General features: G+C 40.7%; 1 protein-coding gene across 1 annotated transcript; it reads right to left on the bottom strand.

Annotated features, from left to right (window-relative positions):
• Nucleotides 1-6,861: 6,861 nt before the first annotated feature.
• On the bottom strand, nt 6,862-16,015 carry snupn (snurportin 1). Its single transcript, XM_073472556.1, has 9 exons — nt 15,795-16,015; nt 13,758-13,922; nt 13,266-13,452; nt 12,936-13,040; nt 9,882-9,978; nt 8,957-9,054; nt 8,714-8,791; nt 8,123-8,203; nt 6,862-7,943 (listed from the first exon to the last, which is right to left on the bottom strand). The coding sequence occupies exons 2-9, from the start codon at nt 13,913-13,915 to the stop codon at nt 7,623-7,625; spliced, it is 1,125 nt and encodes a 374-aa protein (XP_073328657.1). The 5' UTR covers nt 13,916-13,922; nt 15,795-16,015; the 3' UTR covers nt 6,862-7,622.
• Between the last annotated feature and the right edge of the window lie 372 nt (nt 16,016-16,387).

Raw genomic sequence — 16,387 nt, 5'->3', positions numbered from 1 at the left:
GTCGCTCTACCCCCTGGTGGTTGAGAGGAGAACATGACAGGAGCCCACGACCTCCGCCTTCATTCATAAAAATAGGAAACCAAACAGGAAAATCACCATTTTGAGTGTCAGTTTGCGTCTTGAGGCAGGAGGAGGAAATCTAGACTCAGTGTGAACCTGAACAACAAAATAACTTAACTCTTATTAAACTCAACTCTCCTTTTACTCAAAATGTGTTTTTGCTTTTTCACTGGGATGTTTGTCATTTTAATTTAAAGGTCCCGTATTATGTTCGTTTTCAGGTTCGTACTTTTTATTTTGGACGTCGACTAGAAAATGTTTACGTGCTTTAATGTTCAAAAAAGCACAGTGTTTTTCTCATAATGTCCACTGTGCACCTCCATTCACCCCCTGTGAGCGCTCTGTTTTAGTGCATGTCTCTTTAAGGCTCCCCTCTAGAAACGCCCCACTCTGCTCTGATTGGTCAGCTCTCACAGGCCTGAGCAGGCACCACCCACCATTTTGCTGCATCTGCTCAGCTTTGCTTCCGATCTGCCCTGGTGGCCACTCGCGGTATTGCAGCCAAAAAATTCCCCATGTGGCCTAAAAAGCATTTTTCCCAAAGATGTCTGTTAAACTGTTGACAGAACGCCAAGAACTGCAAGCGAGGTTCATTATGACTCTTTCTATTATGAATTTTTGATCCATGGAGTTTTAACATTTAAACAACTTCCCTCAAGCTGAGAAAAAACTTTTTTAAGAATCTGTGATGTCATCACAGTATAAAGTCTGGCTGAGGCTGAGCAGGACCTCGTGGGCTGGGCCAGCGGGGGAAACTCTACTGCTCTATTTAGTGGGCCACATAACCAGGAAGTAAATGCAGAAGCTTGAAAAGTTCTTGGGCGTATGCGCTAGGCGAGCAATTCTCAGTGGTTTGAATGGATGCCAACTTTCCATCTGGTTTCTAGCTCTTCTGTATAAATCTATGCATCAGCTCTGACAGTATTTATGCAACCACAGCTCTGCTGGGGGCGGTGACTGTATAGTTGTGACATCACAACTCTATGGAAGTCCTGTTGACTCGTTTAAAGGCACAGTTTCTGAAAACATGCTGTGTGTGCGTTTCTCTGTGGCTTGTGTATTGATACTTTCACAGTATTTATACTATGCTATAATAAAAACAGACATGAAAACTCACTTTGTACAATACGAGACCTTTAATTTAACGTTATGAGTTTGACACTGGGAAGCAAACATTTAATGAAAGTTTATCTGCACTTACCTTTCAGCAAAAGTTTGGCATTTTGGGAAATACTGTATGCTTATTCTCTTTCTTGCCAAGAGTTAGCTAATATAGCGATAGCATAGTTACGAAGACTGTTAGCTCTCTCATGCTAACAGAAAGTAAATAAGTGTATTTCCTAAAATGCAGCTTTTGCTATATGTAAGAATTAGCCACCTGTCGAATTCATACTCAAACAGGGGGCAGCATATGGCCTATCCCGAGTGACCGCTAACTGCTGCTAACTGTAGCTGCCGTTAGCTAGTGAGCTTGATTAGCTGTGCATCTAGTGGTCAGACAAAGCCTCCAGGAAGAGCACCAGGAGTCAAAGCCATCTTTTGTAGAGGCCAAACCATGTAATTACAACATGATGTGATGCAATACATTAATATAACGTGCTTGGGTTAGCAAGGGGAGTACTGGTGTTTACACCACTAGCACAGGACTGTTGTAGCGGAAAGGGCTGGTGCTAGCTTGTTAGCATGCTAAATTCAGTAGATATCTCTGCAACACAATACATCACACCTTTGACATAAGGTCAACACTGTTATTTCTTCACACTTTTAATAATTTGAGTTTATTTTTGAATGTTTTCATGTCTGGAGCGGATCTTAAAGGAACAGTTCACCCAAAAATGAAAAAACAGTCATTATCTAGGCTACTCACCCTCATGCCGGTGGAAAGTCGGGTGAGCTTTTGAAGTTCACAAAACATTTCTGGAGCTTCACAGCAAAACAGCATTGTGCCATTCTCCTAAACAACTGAAGTAGATGGGGACTTTTTTAAATGCAAAAATCAACTAAAACAAAAAACATAAAATGGCTCCATAAAGCTCCTTCAGTGTAAGAAGTCTCTGGAAGATATTATTTACACCCTTTTTAAGTCCAAATCTTCGCTGTAACTGCTGAGCTAAAATATTATTTATCTTATTTACACCCTGATGCATGTTCGTGCTCGTGCACCCACTCCAGACATTGTGCATGCTAACGCTTTTAGCTCAGCAGCTACAGTGAAGAAAGGGTGTAAATAATAATAACTTTTAAAATCAGTTTGAGATCTCGGGGCTTCCAGGGACTTGGTTTACACCGGATGAGCTGTACAGAGCCACTGATCTTTTTTTCAGTTGTTTTATAACTTTTTAAAACAAGTCCCCATCCACTTTAGTTGTTTAGGAGAATGCTGCAACACTACAAACTACAAACTACAAAACTTAACCCGACTTTTCATCGGCATGGGGGAATCGAGCTGATAATGACTGAATTTTCTTTTCTGTGTGAACCATTCCTTTAATATATTGCTTATCTGTCACTGTAGCCTATATTTGAAACATTCTTATCTGTGTACATCTTTGTGTTAGCTATTAGTCTTCATCACAGCAGCAATCTCCAAACTACAGTATCACTGCACATTACTGATGCATGAAATAAAGTGAGAGGAAATAACTAATAGGTCCCTTTCGTAATAGTCTGTTGCAAGAATAGCAATTTAATTAGTGAAACTCTCGACTCATGCATCCCCCTGGCTACATTCTTACCCGGTACAGTTTACAGGAATTGCATGACATCATAGGAAACAGAAAATACCCGACAGCACGATAAAGTCACTGTAATATGACCCACAAACACAAGGCAGGTCTCGACAGGAATATTATAGCCTGCAGATATCTTTCAGCAGGGAGGTTAGTTCAAGTGCAGGCAGGAGATTGCATTTCCTGCCAGACTATTGATGGCCTTTAATTCATACCTTGATGTGTTTTTAATGAGGCTTTAAAAGTATTCTTATGTATAACATGGACCGCATTGAATTTCTCAAGGCTGTGTTAACTTTCACATCATAGATTTCTTATTATACCTGGAGATAAAGACACTTAGGCTATCCCTTTCTCTGACTTCAAGTGTTTTGGTAAGGAAAGGTCGGAAATTATAGGTACGTTCACATGCTGTGTCTATTTCTTTTCCCACAAATAACCAGACCCCACAATAGGCGAACTGTAAATAATGAGGCGTGAGAAAGTCTGACTTGAAAACCAAAGGGAAAAGGGAGTGGACAACAATAGACTTCCTGTCAAACCAGCTGACATCATGTCATTTGGGAAAATGTGATTGGTAAAGCCAGAGGACTGCCCACGTCATGTCAACTCAGAGAAGAAGAAAAAAAAATCGAGTGCATCAAATGTTTAAGAGATGGATGATATAACCCATCAGACCGGTTGGTAAAAGCTGAAGAGGAAGATAAAGTTATTTACAGTTTCCAAAAAAAGAGAAAGAAAACAAAAACAGTTTTCTTCAAGATTTTGTAAAATACAGTGGGCAGATACCTCTGGTTCAACATCAGCAACTCTAGGCCCCATGTAATAATTCTAAAGTGACGTAAAAGTGACGAAAAGGCTGCATGAAAATCAGATTTTACTGGATTTGATAAGAATCACAAATGTCCTGGGAAACACATGTTGGACCCAGCCATGCTGTTACTAATGAGGACAAGGAGGTCATGTCCTCTTACACTGAGCACTTCTGCTCACACTCATTGAAGTTCAAATAAAACGTAAGAAAAGGAATCAGAAGTCCAGTGTGGAGGATTGAGGTGGATATTTTGGCAGAAATATGATATGATGTTCATAATTATGTTTTCATTAGTGTATAATCACCTGAAACTAAGAATCATTGTGTTTTTGTCTCTTATATCTACAGAGGGAGCGGCCCTCTTCCACGGAGCACTGCCATGTTTGCGTGTACAGTAGCCCAAGTAGTACAAATATCCACCCACAAACACCTCTGAAACTCAGTAATGAATAAAAACAGACGCGTAAAAACACATTGTGCTTTACAGGTTACACTTTGGTCTAAGTATTTAACAAAGACGTGAGATTTAATATGTTAATTATTAAACTTTAGGTGCCTGTGAGTAGATTTTGCTACCGGCCATGTTAGCTGTTTCCCTCTGGTACCGAAAGTGGTGTAATTTTAATCAACATAATGTCATTTCAGACATTAACACCGGAAGTGTTTACCAACCATATAAGCTAAACATCATATGTCTGACAGGTGCTGCAGAGGTGCAGCAGAGACGAAACTCAGCTCCCCTCCCCAGAAGTCTGGTGACATGGTTTTCATAGAGATCAGAGAGGCTTAAAGTAACCAAACTTGTGCGTGTGTGGGAGACGGAGCGCTCTGAGAAGTCTAACTGTGGACTCACAGGTGCTCAGTTCCTGGAAAGTGATCGGTGTTGCTGACTAATAGCTGGATTTCCTGCAGAAACCACATGCCTGACTTTGCTCTCTGTGACACGGCTCTCGGTTTAGGGGTGACTCAATGTGAAATAAAAAACATCCGACTGTACTCGATGAACAAACATCTTCTGAAATACTACAAGCGTGGAAGAGTCCAATACTCCGGACATTTTTGCAGAAATACTGCATTTGCACATTTGACCGCAGATCAAGCTGGAGCATCATTAAACTTCAAAACCAAATCATCATTTTTTCCTCGTTTACATTTAGGGAGAAAGGAAATCTCAACAAAAAGCAGAAAAGAATATCATAGTCAGCCACTATTAACTACAGTTATCTACACTTATTCTTATCATTTGTCAGTGTGTGATGTTTGATGCTTTCCAGGAGTCATCGCGTGATGAGATATTGTATTTGTGGTATACAGATTTTCCTTGCTTGCATTGTGCACCTTCCTCCACCTCAGTCATGTTTCCAGGAATAAGTTAAACAATCCCCACAGAGGGGTTGTGAACGTGTTGTTTTCACCTGTCGATGTTCCGTGTAGGTGGTGAGAGCAATAGTGATACCATCATCGTAAGAGCAAGAACAGGAGAAAACAAGATTTTTTTTTCCATTGTAGAAAAAGTGAGCAGTGGCACACACACAAGACACAGCATGTCTTCTGGCTGCAGTGCATGCTGGTCTAGTGAGGCTGCTCTGTCTTTCTAACAGTGTGAGTTTTCGTTGATTGATAGTAGTGTATACTGAAATGTGGTGACGATGTCTTGTTATCTGTAATTGGGACACAATATATACAATATATGGCACCTGTACTGCATGAAATTCAGCACATAGCCATGAAATCTCCACAGACAAAGACTTAGACTGGGTTGTGAAGAGCTCAGTGACTTTAAACGTGGAACACCGTCATCAAATCAAAAGCCAGTTTATGATTTTTTTCCCCCTAGATCTGCTCCTGCACCTCAACTGTAAGTGCTATTACTGTGAAGGGGAAGCACCTAGGAGCCACAACAGATTAGACACAAAATGGTTGACTGTGCAAACTCACAGAGTGGAGGACATGGAGTTACGGCCCCTTTAATGTGCCCCATAAACACATGCTTACATGAATCTGGTGTGGATGAACTTGACTGGCCTGCACGTAGCCCCGACCTCAACCCCATCAAACAGGCCAGGCCCTCTCTTCAAACATCGGTCCCTGTACTCACACATATTTCTTGTGGGAGAATCTTTCCGAAGAAAGATGCTGTTTTATTAACAAAGGAGATTAATGCTCGTGGTTTTAAGCCCCAAAATCCAGTGTTAGCATGCTGTCATTTGCTAATTAGCATCAAATGAGTATGTCAAAGGGGACACAGATCCAAGGAGTTTAAAAACTGGAGACTTTCAGTAGTAACTGTAGACTTAGCTGAAAAACTACTCTCACCAAAGGAAACTCTGCTAAGATACTGTAAACTACTTCATACAGCCACGATCTGGTGAGGGAAATGATCTTGCGTGTTCTCTCTCAGATGTGTTGGTACAGGTCGCTAAAACCAAATTCACAGCCCTGCCAGACGCTTTCACGTCTTTTCCTGTTGTCAATTTCCGCCCAGCTCTTCACAGTTACGCAAATGGCACACTAAGCACAGCGCAGAGGGAAAGAGATACTCATGAATTCTGCTGATCAGCAGCAGAATGACTCATGTCTTACCACCACTGGAACATCAGCTACATGCACTTATATGTAGCAGACAGAACATGTAAAGTCAAGTCTGAGCTGTGCACTTTTTAAGATTACATTTAAAGGAGTTTCTTTACTTCCAGTTAACTTTTATAAATAATGTAAATTATATAAAACTTTGAGCTTTTTTCTAGCTTTTATATAGTCACTGCCTTATAACAGAAGTACAGACCTGCTTGCAATAATTATTTTTTAAATGAAATTGAATACAAAATAATTCACTTGTGATCTCAAGATAACGGCATTTAAAAAATAATTGCAAGCATGGCTCTTCTTGGCGTCCGTATATTTGTGAATGGTGGCAGAATTTAATTAAATGAACATGTTACAAATTTCATGAATTTCTGTTCGACTTCATCAAGTCTAATAAAGAAAATTGGTAACACTTAACTATGAGCATTACTTTAACAGAAACTAAGATAACTTGATCACAAGGCATGAAGTAACTGTGGATTAATAATCCAGTAACTGATGATCTATTAGGTGTGAACTAATCACATTTACGTGATTAGACTATAATGTCATTGTGACTTCATCACTGTGAGCTACAGAAATTCATGACACATCCTGCTTTGATTCAAACAGACCTTTAAAATAATGGCATAAAATCCAACAACCAGTGGGAACGCAATGCAGACAGTGTCAGCCAATTAAAAAAAACATTTATTTAGAAACATACACTTTAAAAAACATCTCTAAGCAATTCTAAATTTAACATTAAATTGTAAAAGTCCATGTCACTGCTGCTGATCAGGATGATCGCAACCCACGGGGCGGTCAGCAACACCTTAACTTCAGAAACACAGAGGACATCCTACAAACTCTCCATTACTGTTGCTCAAGCTAATGATCTGCTCAAAAATTCAGTAAGCATCAGTGATAGTTGAAGACGACACTCAATACGTTTCTTATGTGAGATCTGTTTCAAGTGCAAGATGTGCAGAGCAGCAGAGTAACAACCTGACCACAACATTAACTGCGCAGCACTTTGCAGCAGATCTCATATAAGAAACCTCTCATCCTCTTTTTTGATCTTATATGACTGTCTGTGGTGTGATGACAGGGATTTGCAGAAAAGACCGTGACTAAGTAATTATAGTGGCTAAATACTGTGCAGTTATTCTCAAGGAAACTAATCAGTTTCAGAGTTCTGCAGCAGGTATAGGTAAAGATGTCAAAGACAGACTTGATTTTTTGTTTAGCCATATAAAACACATACGTAGGTAGCATAGCTCTACTAATCTGCACTCTGAGGGCGTCCTGTGCAGTGCCGGATTAGAATTAGCCATGCTCTGCAATTGGTCAGATCTGCAAAACCATTCAGCAGACATTCTAAAGAGCCATATGTGGGCCGCCACCACTCAGAAGCCCTGAGTTAGCAATTTGCATCTCGTTAAGCCTCCCACTCAGAGCTCCATGTGTGCTTCCCTTATTGGCTTTTGATTCAAAAAGTTCACAGTGTCCCCGCTGTCCTGGCTCGGGGTGGACAGGTACTCTAGCTCGTAGCCTCCGCTTCTGTTGGCCGGCCGGACTTCATTGGATGGTTTCTTGTGTTCCAGGATCTGCTGCAGCTGGTGGCTAGCGTACTCAGGCTTGGTGGTGAGGGCTCCTACGGGAACCTCTATGCCCAGGATGTCGGTGACCATGTAGGGGCGAAGCCAGCCCACAAGAGGGGTGCTGCCCGGGGTGTAGTGGGTCTGCTTGTGGTAGAAGAGAAGTCCATCCACCTACAGCCAGATGAGATGCAAACACAATGTCTTTCTGTTTGTGTTTCATAAAAGATAATGAATTATCTCCTCCAAAATCCTCACACTTAGCATTTTAGCACATTTTCAAATGCTACTTGCAGTGTGCAACACTAAGGTGTTTGCAGAAAACAGCTGAAGGACAAGAGAACTTTTCTTACGCCGAAGCTGTACTCAGCTGCCAGGGCTTTCTGAATCGCCTCCGCTGTGCAGTCAGTGCTTTGGAGGCTCACAAACCGGAACTGTTTGACCAAACAAAACCAGAGCACCACCTTGTTAGTTCCAAACACAATTTGTCTTCTTGTCAAATGTGAGAAATTGCTTTCCAATGGCGAGTTTACTCTACAAGGACTAAGCCTGATTTAGCCTCACTGGGCTCTGCCGCGTGAACGCAGAAGATTAAAAGGTGGAACTTGAACTCAAAGTTCACTCAGGCATCCTAAAAGCACCATAATCTTCCAGATTTGTGTGTAATAATCACTTAAAAGCCCAATTAGACTGAAGGACTGAGGATGGAGTTTGCCTTTCCTTTGTCTCATTCTCCCCTGAGGAGGTTTAAGTTCAAGTAGAGGTCTTTATTCATCCCACATGTGGAAACAAGGTGCAGTGAGGCACAAAGCACAACAAACACAAAATGCAGAAAACCAAAGATTGAATAAACATTTTACAGCGTCTTATGTAACAATTCTGAGAACTGAAAACTAGGAAGGAAAACTGGGACATGAAGAGGCTCTATTCCTGCTGTTACTCACAGGGTTGCGTTTGGCGATTTCTGACAGGCCGTCCGCCTCCTGAACTTTGGACTGGAGCCAGTAGAAACGGAACTCGGTCTGTTGATGAGAGAACAAGCGATGTAAACAAGAAAACTTTTTTGCGAATCCAGAGCCAATGAGATGGGCAACGTGGCAAAAAAGCACATCTGTGGCCCAGACTTTGCTACTTAAGCAATTAGACAAGCATTCCTGGATTGCTGGAGGATTAGAAGTCAGTTTTACCGGGCAGTCGTAGACCGGGTGGCCTCTCCAGCACATGACATCCAGGATATAGTACGTTCTGTCCACCTCGCTGTAAATGCAGTCCAGGATCGTGTAGTCTGAAAGAAAAACATACACAGGGCTATTTATAGATTTACAGCATACACCAGTGGAAAACTCATTCATAATCACGTATTAGCCATTATTTACTGAATAGAAAGCCATAAGAAGACTTTTAAAAGTACCCTCAACATACTGTATCTTCAAGGGGTTTGATGGGATTATTGATTGATAAAAGTGGCACAAAAGTTACAAGTTCTGATATTCTGTTGTGCAAATAACTTTTTTGCTCGATATTTTGGAACAAGAAGTAGCCAGGAGATTTCCAAAATACTCTGACCAACCCCCGCCCACCACCACAAACAGTGCTGCAAGACCTTTTGGCAACAAACACGGCTGTGAAAAAAAAAGCCTGTGATTTTTGACCTCCTTAATGTCCAGTTTTTCCCTTTTATTTCCCCAGTACTAGCTTTAAGATTGTAAAAATCTCTTTCCAAGTGGAAGTCGAGGATCTAAGTCTATGTTTTATCATCATTTTATAAACATCTACCTATAATTACATCATATTTGGTAGCTTTGTAACATCCGGGATCTGACCTAGAATTCATAATAAAGTTCTGTGAGTTTGAACAAAGCTTCACTCCATGGTATGACTTTGTACTGACTGTCCCACCAGCAGGTAGACGGGTGTAAGAGGATAAATAACTAATATCTGTGATTATTACAATAAAACCTAAGCTTGACTTTCCCGGAAAATAAGCTGAACAGGTGAATGGGAGCCAGTGGTAGAACCTACTGTTGGTGCATAACTTTCCTGTGATGCTAAATTGCCCGAGCTCTCCACTATAATTGACCACTGCGCTCCACATACAACAGACCCACCTACCTTTTCCCATGGCTGAGTTGTGTCGGTTCCCACCGGGCAGCAGGGAGGGGAAACGGTTCACACAGTAGCCGCTTTTAGTGTACGCTGCAGTGGAACCCTACAGAAACAAAAAGTCACAAACACAGTCGATACATGTGGGAGATGTTACCACAGTGGCAGCTACTCTCCTCGCTGTCATTGTAACTGTTAAACTCAGACGGAAATTTCTTTTGCCAAGTTGTTGGCTGTAAGAAAGAGAAAAGGTTCAGAACATTGGATAATTTGGTTTCTTCTAGCGATCCTTATCTTCTACTTACTTACGAAGGCAGTTGTGCATAATAGCATCGTGACACTATGATTGGATTGGATGAATCTTTCAAAAACAGTAGGGCTGCTATCTATTACACTATGAGAAATATTGGCAAAAATCACACATAAAAATATCAAAATGATGTTCAAAGCAATTGACAGTGTTTCACTATTATGATACATGATACAAAACTCACTTTTTTAGATTATAATTTACTTAGAATCATTACAACAACAACAACATAGTTTGGTAATATGATATATATAATGCACATCAGATCATATCCTTGCTGAAATGATTATCCGATGATCAGACAATCGTCACAACACGATTTCACTGGAAATATGAGAGCAACGTCTGAGTTATTGCCCAGCCCTGGTTGAAATAGTTCATAACTGATGTGCATTTTCTATTTTGTTTGCCCTAAATGCACCTAAAATAGAAAAGTGTAACATACTTAAATTCACAGGACAACTTGATGATTGTCTGATTAATGACCCCATTTATAGCTCCCATTATTCTCATGACTCCCTCAGTTACAAAGTTTGGAGTTGTTTTGTATTAGTCGATCCCAGCAGACATCGAACTTCTAACTTGATAGACTTCTTGATAGAATTAGTGCCACAGAGTTCCCACAGAGCTGCACAGGAACTTCAGAGAGATAAAAAGCTAAAAGTGTCACATTACGTAACTCTGAAAAATAAATGTGAATGCTCGCAAGGAGATGAAACATGTCGCATTCAGTTTTCCTCAAGCACCAGAAACCATCTGCTGTTTCTGTTTTTCAAAGCGTCTTCAGTTCATGTTTTCAATCTTCAGTTTTGTCGTCAATGAGGTCAAAGTTTGAAATAAAGACTGAGGAACCAGATGACTGTCAGTATGATGAGGCAGGTGGTTGCATCACAGGGTGTGGAGTGTATGTGACACTCGTACAACAAATATTTGTGTTTGGCAATAGAGGAAAACTGTAGTCTTAGTGCCAGAATGACAGGACAGGCATGTTTTACCAGAGTTACCAGTAATCTGCAGCTCAAGCTGATAAGCCATTTTATTACTCAATAACCACAAAACTGACACAGTACGGGGTAAATGAGGCAGTTGCCTTCCGTTCAACACTACCAGAGAATAACATACAAGATGTTGTAAGAGAGTAAATTGGAAAATCCCCAAAGTAATGATGGAGATGATTTTTCTTCACAAGAAGTTATTGACAGCAAATTTTACTTCACTTGATATTTAGATGATATGAGGCATGAAGATGGGATTGTTTGAGTGTCTGTTTAATTTGACTGACAGGTCATGAATTAACACAGAACTCTGATGACTGACACTCAGTGTCACGCTGGATCCAAACGTCCTATCAAATTTAGATATTTTCTTTTGTTGTGTTGTCATGATACTGGAATTTCTAACTTCTATACAATACCTTGAAAACTATTGATATTCGATAGCATTTTCAATCCCACGTGCAAAAATTGACACAACATTGAGGGCTTTAAATAAAGATTAAAAAGAGTTTTGTGAAAAGATTTAACAAGGCCTAAACATGACAAACTTTTGTCTTTACTTGGTTGATAGCAGGAAACAGTAGAAAGACTGTGGTAAACATAAATATAACTTTTTTTAAATCAAGAAACATTTGTTTATTCCTCTTTAGAATAGGCCTTTAAAAATAATTTGTGTGTCAGAGAGAAAAGAAAGTGCAGCTGGCTCCTGTGTATCGATACTGCAGAAAATCAGTACTGAAGCCGTTCTAAATATTCAGAATCGATTATCGATACCAACAACTCAAGAGACTGTGATAAGTGTAAGTTTAATCTCCAGGCTCCCAACATTTTCTGTAGATAAGAGGCTCCAAATCTTCAGATTCACAGATAAAAAGTGTTGGTTCACGGGCCTCTACTAATATATTAAAGGTCAAACGTTTTTGAAATGTGATGATCAGGCAAAACAAGCATATTGTAGATATTACCGGTCCACAACCCTAGATCTGATCATGATACTACTGCTTTAGAAATGACACACAAAAACCTTTGGTGTTTTGGCAATATGAGGGCATGCAGAGTGGGAGAAAATTGGGAAAACATCACACAATTTACAACCCTCGTGTCTCTTTTTTCACCAGGCACCTGGAAGACAATCCATCTTTTCTGATGATCTTTTTGTTCCCATGTTATAATCTAACGACATGTTTAGCATTACATCAGCATGACGATAATTTATGCAGCTGCGTATTTTATATTGATAATACCACTTCACACTGAAGCTCAGACTCGATTTAAGCTCATTTTGTGACTCATATGGGAGTCTTTTTGCGTCTTAGATACACAAATCGACATATTTTCAGTATTGTAATGAAATCACTTCTGGCCTACTACTGTACTACTACTACTACTTTGCTTTGTAGTGTTTACCAGACAAGGTGGCTCATCCTACAACAGTTTTAGATTTATGAGCAAAGCACAACAATCCTCTCAAAATATTGATTCAGTAAAGCCGTGACACTGCATTCAGATTAGAGAAGATTCTGACTACTGTTGTTCATCTTAATTCAATTTCGAAAATCGAAATTTCTATCAGGGCTTGAAATGACACATCAACAGCAGCAGAGGTGGAAAATAGTTCAAAATCCAGAAAGAAGCAGCTCACACAACCAGACAGGTCTTTATGTGGTGCTTTGAAATAATTATCGTTTTCCTTCATGACTTCTAAAATTCATGGACTGCAGCGAGAGAGTGTGTAGAAGAGCAGTGATGGGTTCTTACCTTGGAGGCAACAATGAGAGATCTTTTCCCCACAGGACAGACCACCATCAGCCAATCAGTGTCCAGTTCTGATGGCACATCCACCAGCCACTCTGACAGCATGAGCTACGGAGGAAGAAAAACTTTCTTTACATCTTCATCAACGCTGGATTCAAGAGTCCAAAAATGGTAAAATGTTGGAAGTCAACAAGCTTGTTGTTGGGCTGTCATTCGAGAAACTCATGCGCCCTCTGCTGGCCAAGATGAAGAACGCATTAAGACAGCACACAGGTTAATGTGCTGTCATTCACACATGAATAAGATGCTCTGGGTAATAACACAAGCACTGACCTGGTTTGCGTAATGCTTTGGCAGCTTCCTCCTCTCAACCTCCATCCCCTCTTCCTCCTCTGTGGTGCCGTCTTGCCCCCGTTCCCCCTCCTCTTGTTTCTCCATGTCGTCCTCTCCATCGCTGTCTGCCCCGGTCCAGTCCCCATCAGCCAGACGCCGCGCATGGTTGACGTAGTTTAACCTTTTACTGAGATAGGTGATGGAGAAAAGGCACATTCAGATACTTGAACTGAACTAGAGCTGTGATTTATGATTATCTGTTGAATATTTTCTCAATTAATTGATTAGTTGTTTGGTCTATAAAATGTCAGGAAATGTTGATCAGAGTTTCCCCAAAGGCCAAGACGATGTTCTCAAATGTCTTGTTTTGTCCCCAACCAAATGATAATGAGTTTACTGTCATAGAGGAGTAGAGAAACCTGTTTATTAGGCTAACGTCCCTTCTTCAGTTAAAAACTGCAGGTTCAAATACTTAAGTTTAAGGACATTTACCTTTTCTGCAGGTCAAGAAAGCGCCGGCGTCGCTCGCTCTGCTCCAGCACGCTGTATTTACTCTTGTACTGCGCCAGCCGAGGGTGGGGGGCGGCCGTACTGTTGGGCTCTTTGGACACAGCGAAGCTGGCCGAGAGGGCTTTGGTCAGGTCATCCATGGGGACTCTGTTCAATCAATACAAATATGGTTATATACGTTCTTTTCCCCCCTTTCCTCTTGGATTCATCATGCCCTTCCCTGAGACAACTGGTGCTTTTCTTATCGTAAGGAGATGTGTTTGATGAATTCATGAATAATCATAAAATGCAAGCCTGAAAATGAAAATAATGGCAAAATTAATGGAACAGAACATTCAGAACCTTTATGAACATCTTGCAGGATTGGCTCCATTTCTGTTTGCTACAACACTTGTTACTGTTACGGCCCTAGTGTTGCATGTCTGCGTGTGTGTGTTTTGTGTTGTTTTTCCTCCAGGTGCCAACCTCCTTGCCTCTTTGCCTATGAGGGGACGACTGCAACTGATCTCCCTCACCATTACGCTTTGGTGATTTATAAGCCCTGTGGAAAATCACATCGGGGACAGTGGGCCAAGCAGCTGCAGTGTTCTGCGTGAGCCAGAATCTTGATTGGTAAGGTGATTTCATCTATTAAATTAGTGATAAAACATTTAGCGCCAGACTTTGGTCTGAGATTCAGTAACATTGTTAGTCTTTTCTTCTGTTGTAGGCTGACTGGCCTCTTCCTTTTAAAAAATGGTAAATTAGGATTACTTTAATTTTAATTTGTAAATAAAAAAATGACGCTGTGTTTCGTATTCCCAGGCAAAGGTTTTGCCATCATTTACAGCAGACATTTTGTGTATTCTGGCAGTTCATAGCTGCTGTTGCTGTGTGTATTTGTGTGCCGCCTGTAAACCTCTGTGAAACAGGAAGCCTTTAAAGATGCAGTGTTTGCAGAATATAATTGTAAATGGATTATTGAAAGACCATTTTGCCCTTTTAGGTGCATGTTTACATCGATGTCCTGATGTATATGTATACATTATCTGTGGACAAAACAAGATATGTAAGGAAGTCACCTTGGGCTTGGGCAAACAACGAACTGATTAATCGATAAAATGATCATGAGATTAATCATAATGTGAAGTAAATGTTAGTTGCAGCCCCTAAAGGTGATCCCTACAGATTGCTTAAATTTTTTAACCAACAGTTTAACACCCACAAATACTAACTTTCGAGCCCGACCGATACTGGATTTTTGGGGGTGATGCAGATACCAGTATTAGGTTGTTAGGAATAATCTTATATACAGATAATATATACACATTTGCTTGATACATGAGTAAAATAATAAGTTGATAATAAAAACTGGTGGCATTGTCTTTACAAATCAGTAATTAGACTTATCCAGCATCAGTACAGATGACTGTTTGCCTGTTGCAGTCTGTAGTGGGATACCATCATTATCTCCTGATAGTATCAGTCACCATGTAAACACATATTTACTGGTGACTGTCAACATTAGATTTTGTGCTCATCAAAACTCCTTCGCCTGTCTGAACCTTACACCACCGGTTCCCCAAATGGACTCCAGACACCACAGAAGAAGAAGAGAGGGCTTCACTTTGTTAGCTAATTTCAATGCTAACATACACAAATAACAGCACTAAGCTAAAAGTATGACAAAATGTAATGTCGACTGTTACTGACAGGACGTTTCACCCACATCACTGGGACAAACATCTTCTATTACTGGTGATGAACCCTTGTCTGGTGGGTCTGACATGGAAAAAGCCCGGGGACTACGTCAAAGTGCTTCACCAAGCTTAGTTAGCTAGTCATTTATATTAGCATGTTAGCATTGCGCTAAACCTGCTAGCATCATGTGGGCCGACCAACCGTTAGAAACTCTGATTCAAGAACGGGACGTTACCGCTTTAATTTCCTACTCGACACACATAATTATCAGGTGTAAGCTAAACTACTGGACAGGACGTTTGGTAACACAATAACTGGTAACATTAGCTGAAAACATACCTTGGACATTCGGGGACGCTGATGTTGAAACGTCACGCTGTCATGTTTCCCTCCGAAGTGGGTGACTATCTGCGGACTCACGGGACTACAGGACACGCCTACTGCATGATACAGCCTCGAAACCGGCACAGTTTGGTTCGGTTAACACACCAAAACTGGTTAGTTTGATTTAGGCACAACGACGAATCAGTAAGGTTTAGGAAAATATCATGGTTTAAGTTAAAATAAGTATGTTAATGCAGGAAGTAATCTCAGGGGGCGTGTCGTGAAGTCAAGTGGGCGTGACGTGAAGGCCTGCGATTTGTAGTTGGCCGAGTAAAGACAGCAAACTATCCCGGAGTTAACTCAGCAGCCCACGTCTCTCTGTGTGTGTGTATGAATACCTAGTTGCAATAGTGGAAGAAGTATTCGTATATTCAAGTAAAACATGCAATACCTCACTGTAAACACTACAAGTCCTGCCTTTAAACTACATTATTATTTTCAACAAAAGGTTCTGGTAGTATGATAAGTAAAAGTACTCATTATGTGGAATGGCCCCTGAGAGTCACTAGTGGACATACTTTCATGTACTCGGTTGAGTTTACATAGCC

This window comes from Pagrus major, chromosome 8, assembly GCF_040436345.1.
Source record: "Pagrus major chromosome 8, Pma_NU_1.0".
NCBI classification, from domain to species: domain Eukaryota; kingdom Metazoa; phylum Chordata; class Actinopteri; order Spariformes; family Sparidae; genus Pagrus; species Pagrus major.
This window is presented reverse-complemented; position numbering and strand designations above follow the sequence as displayed.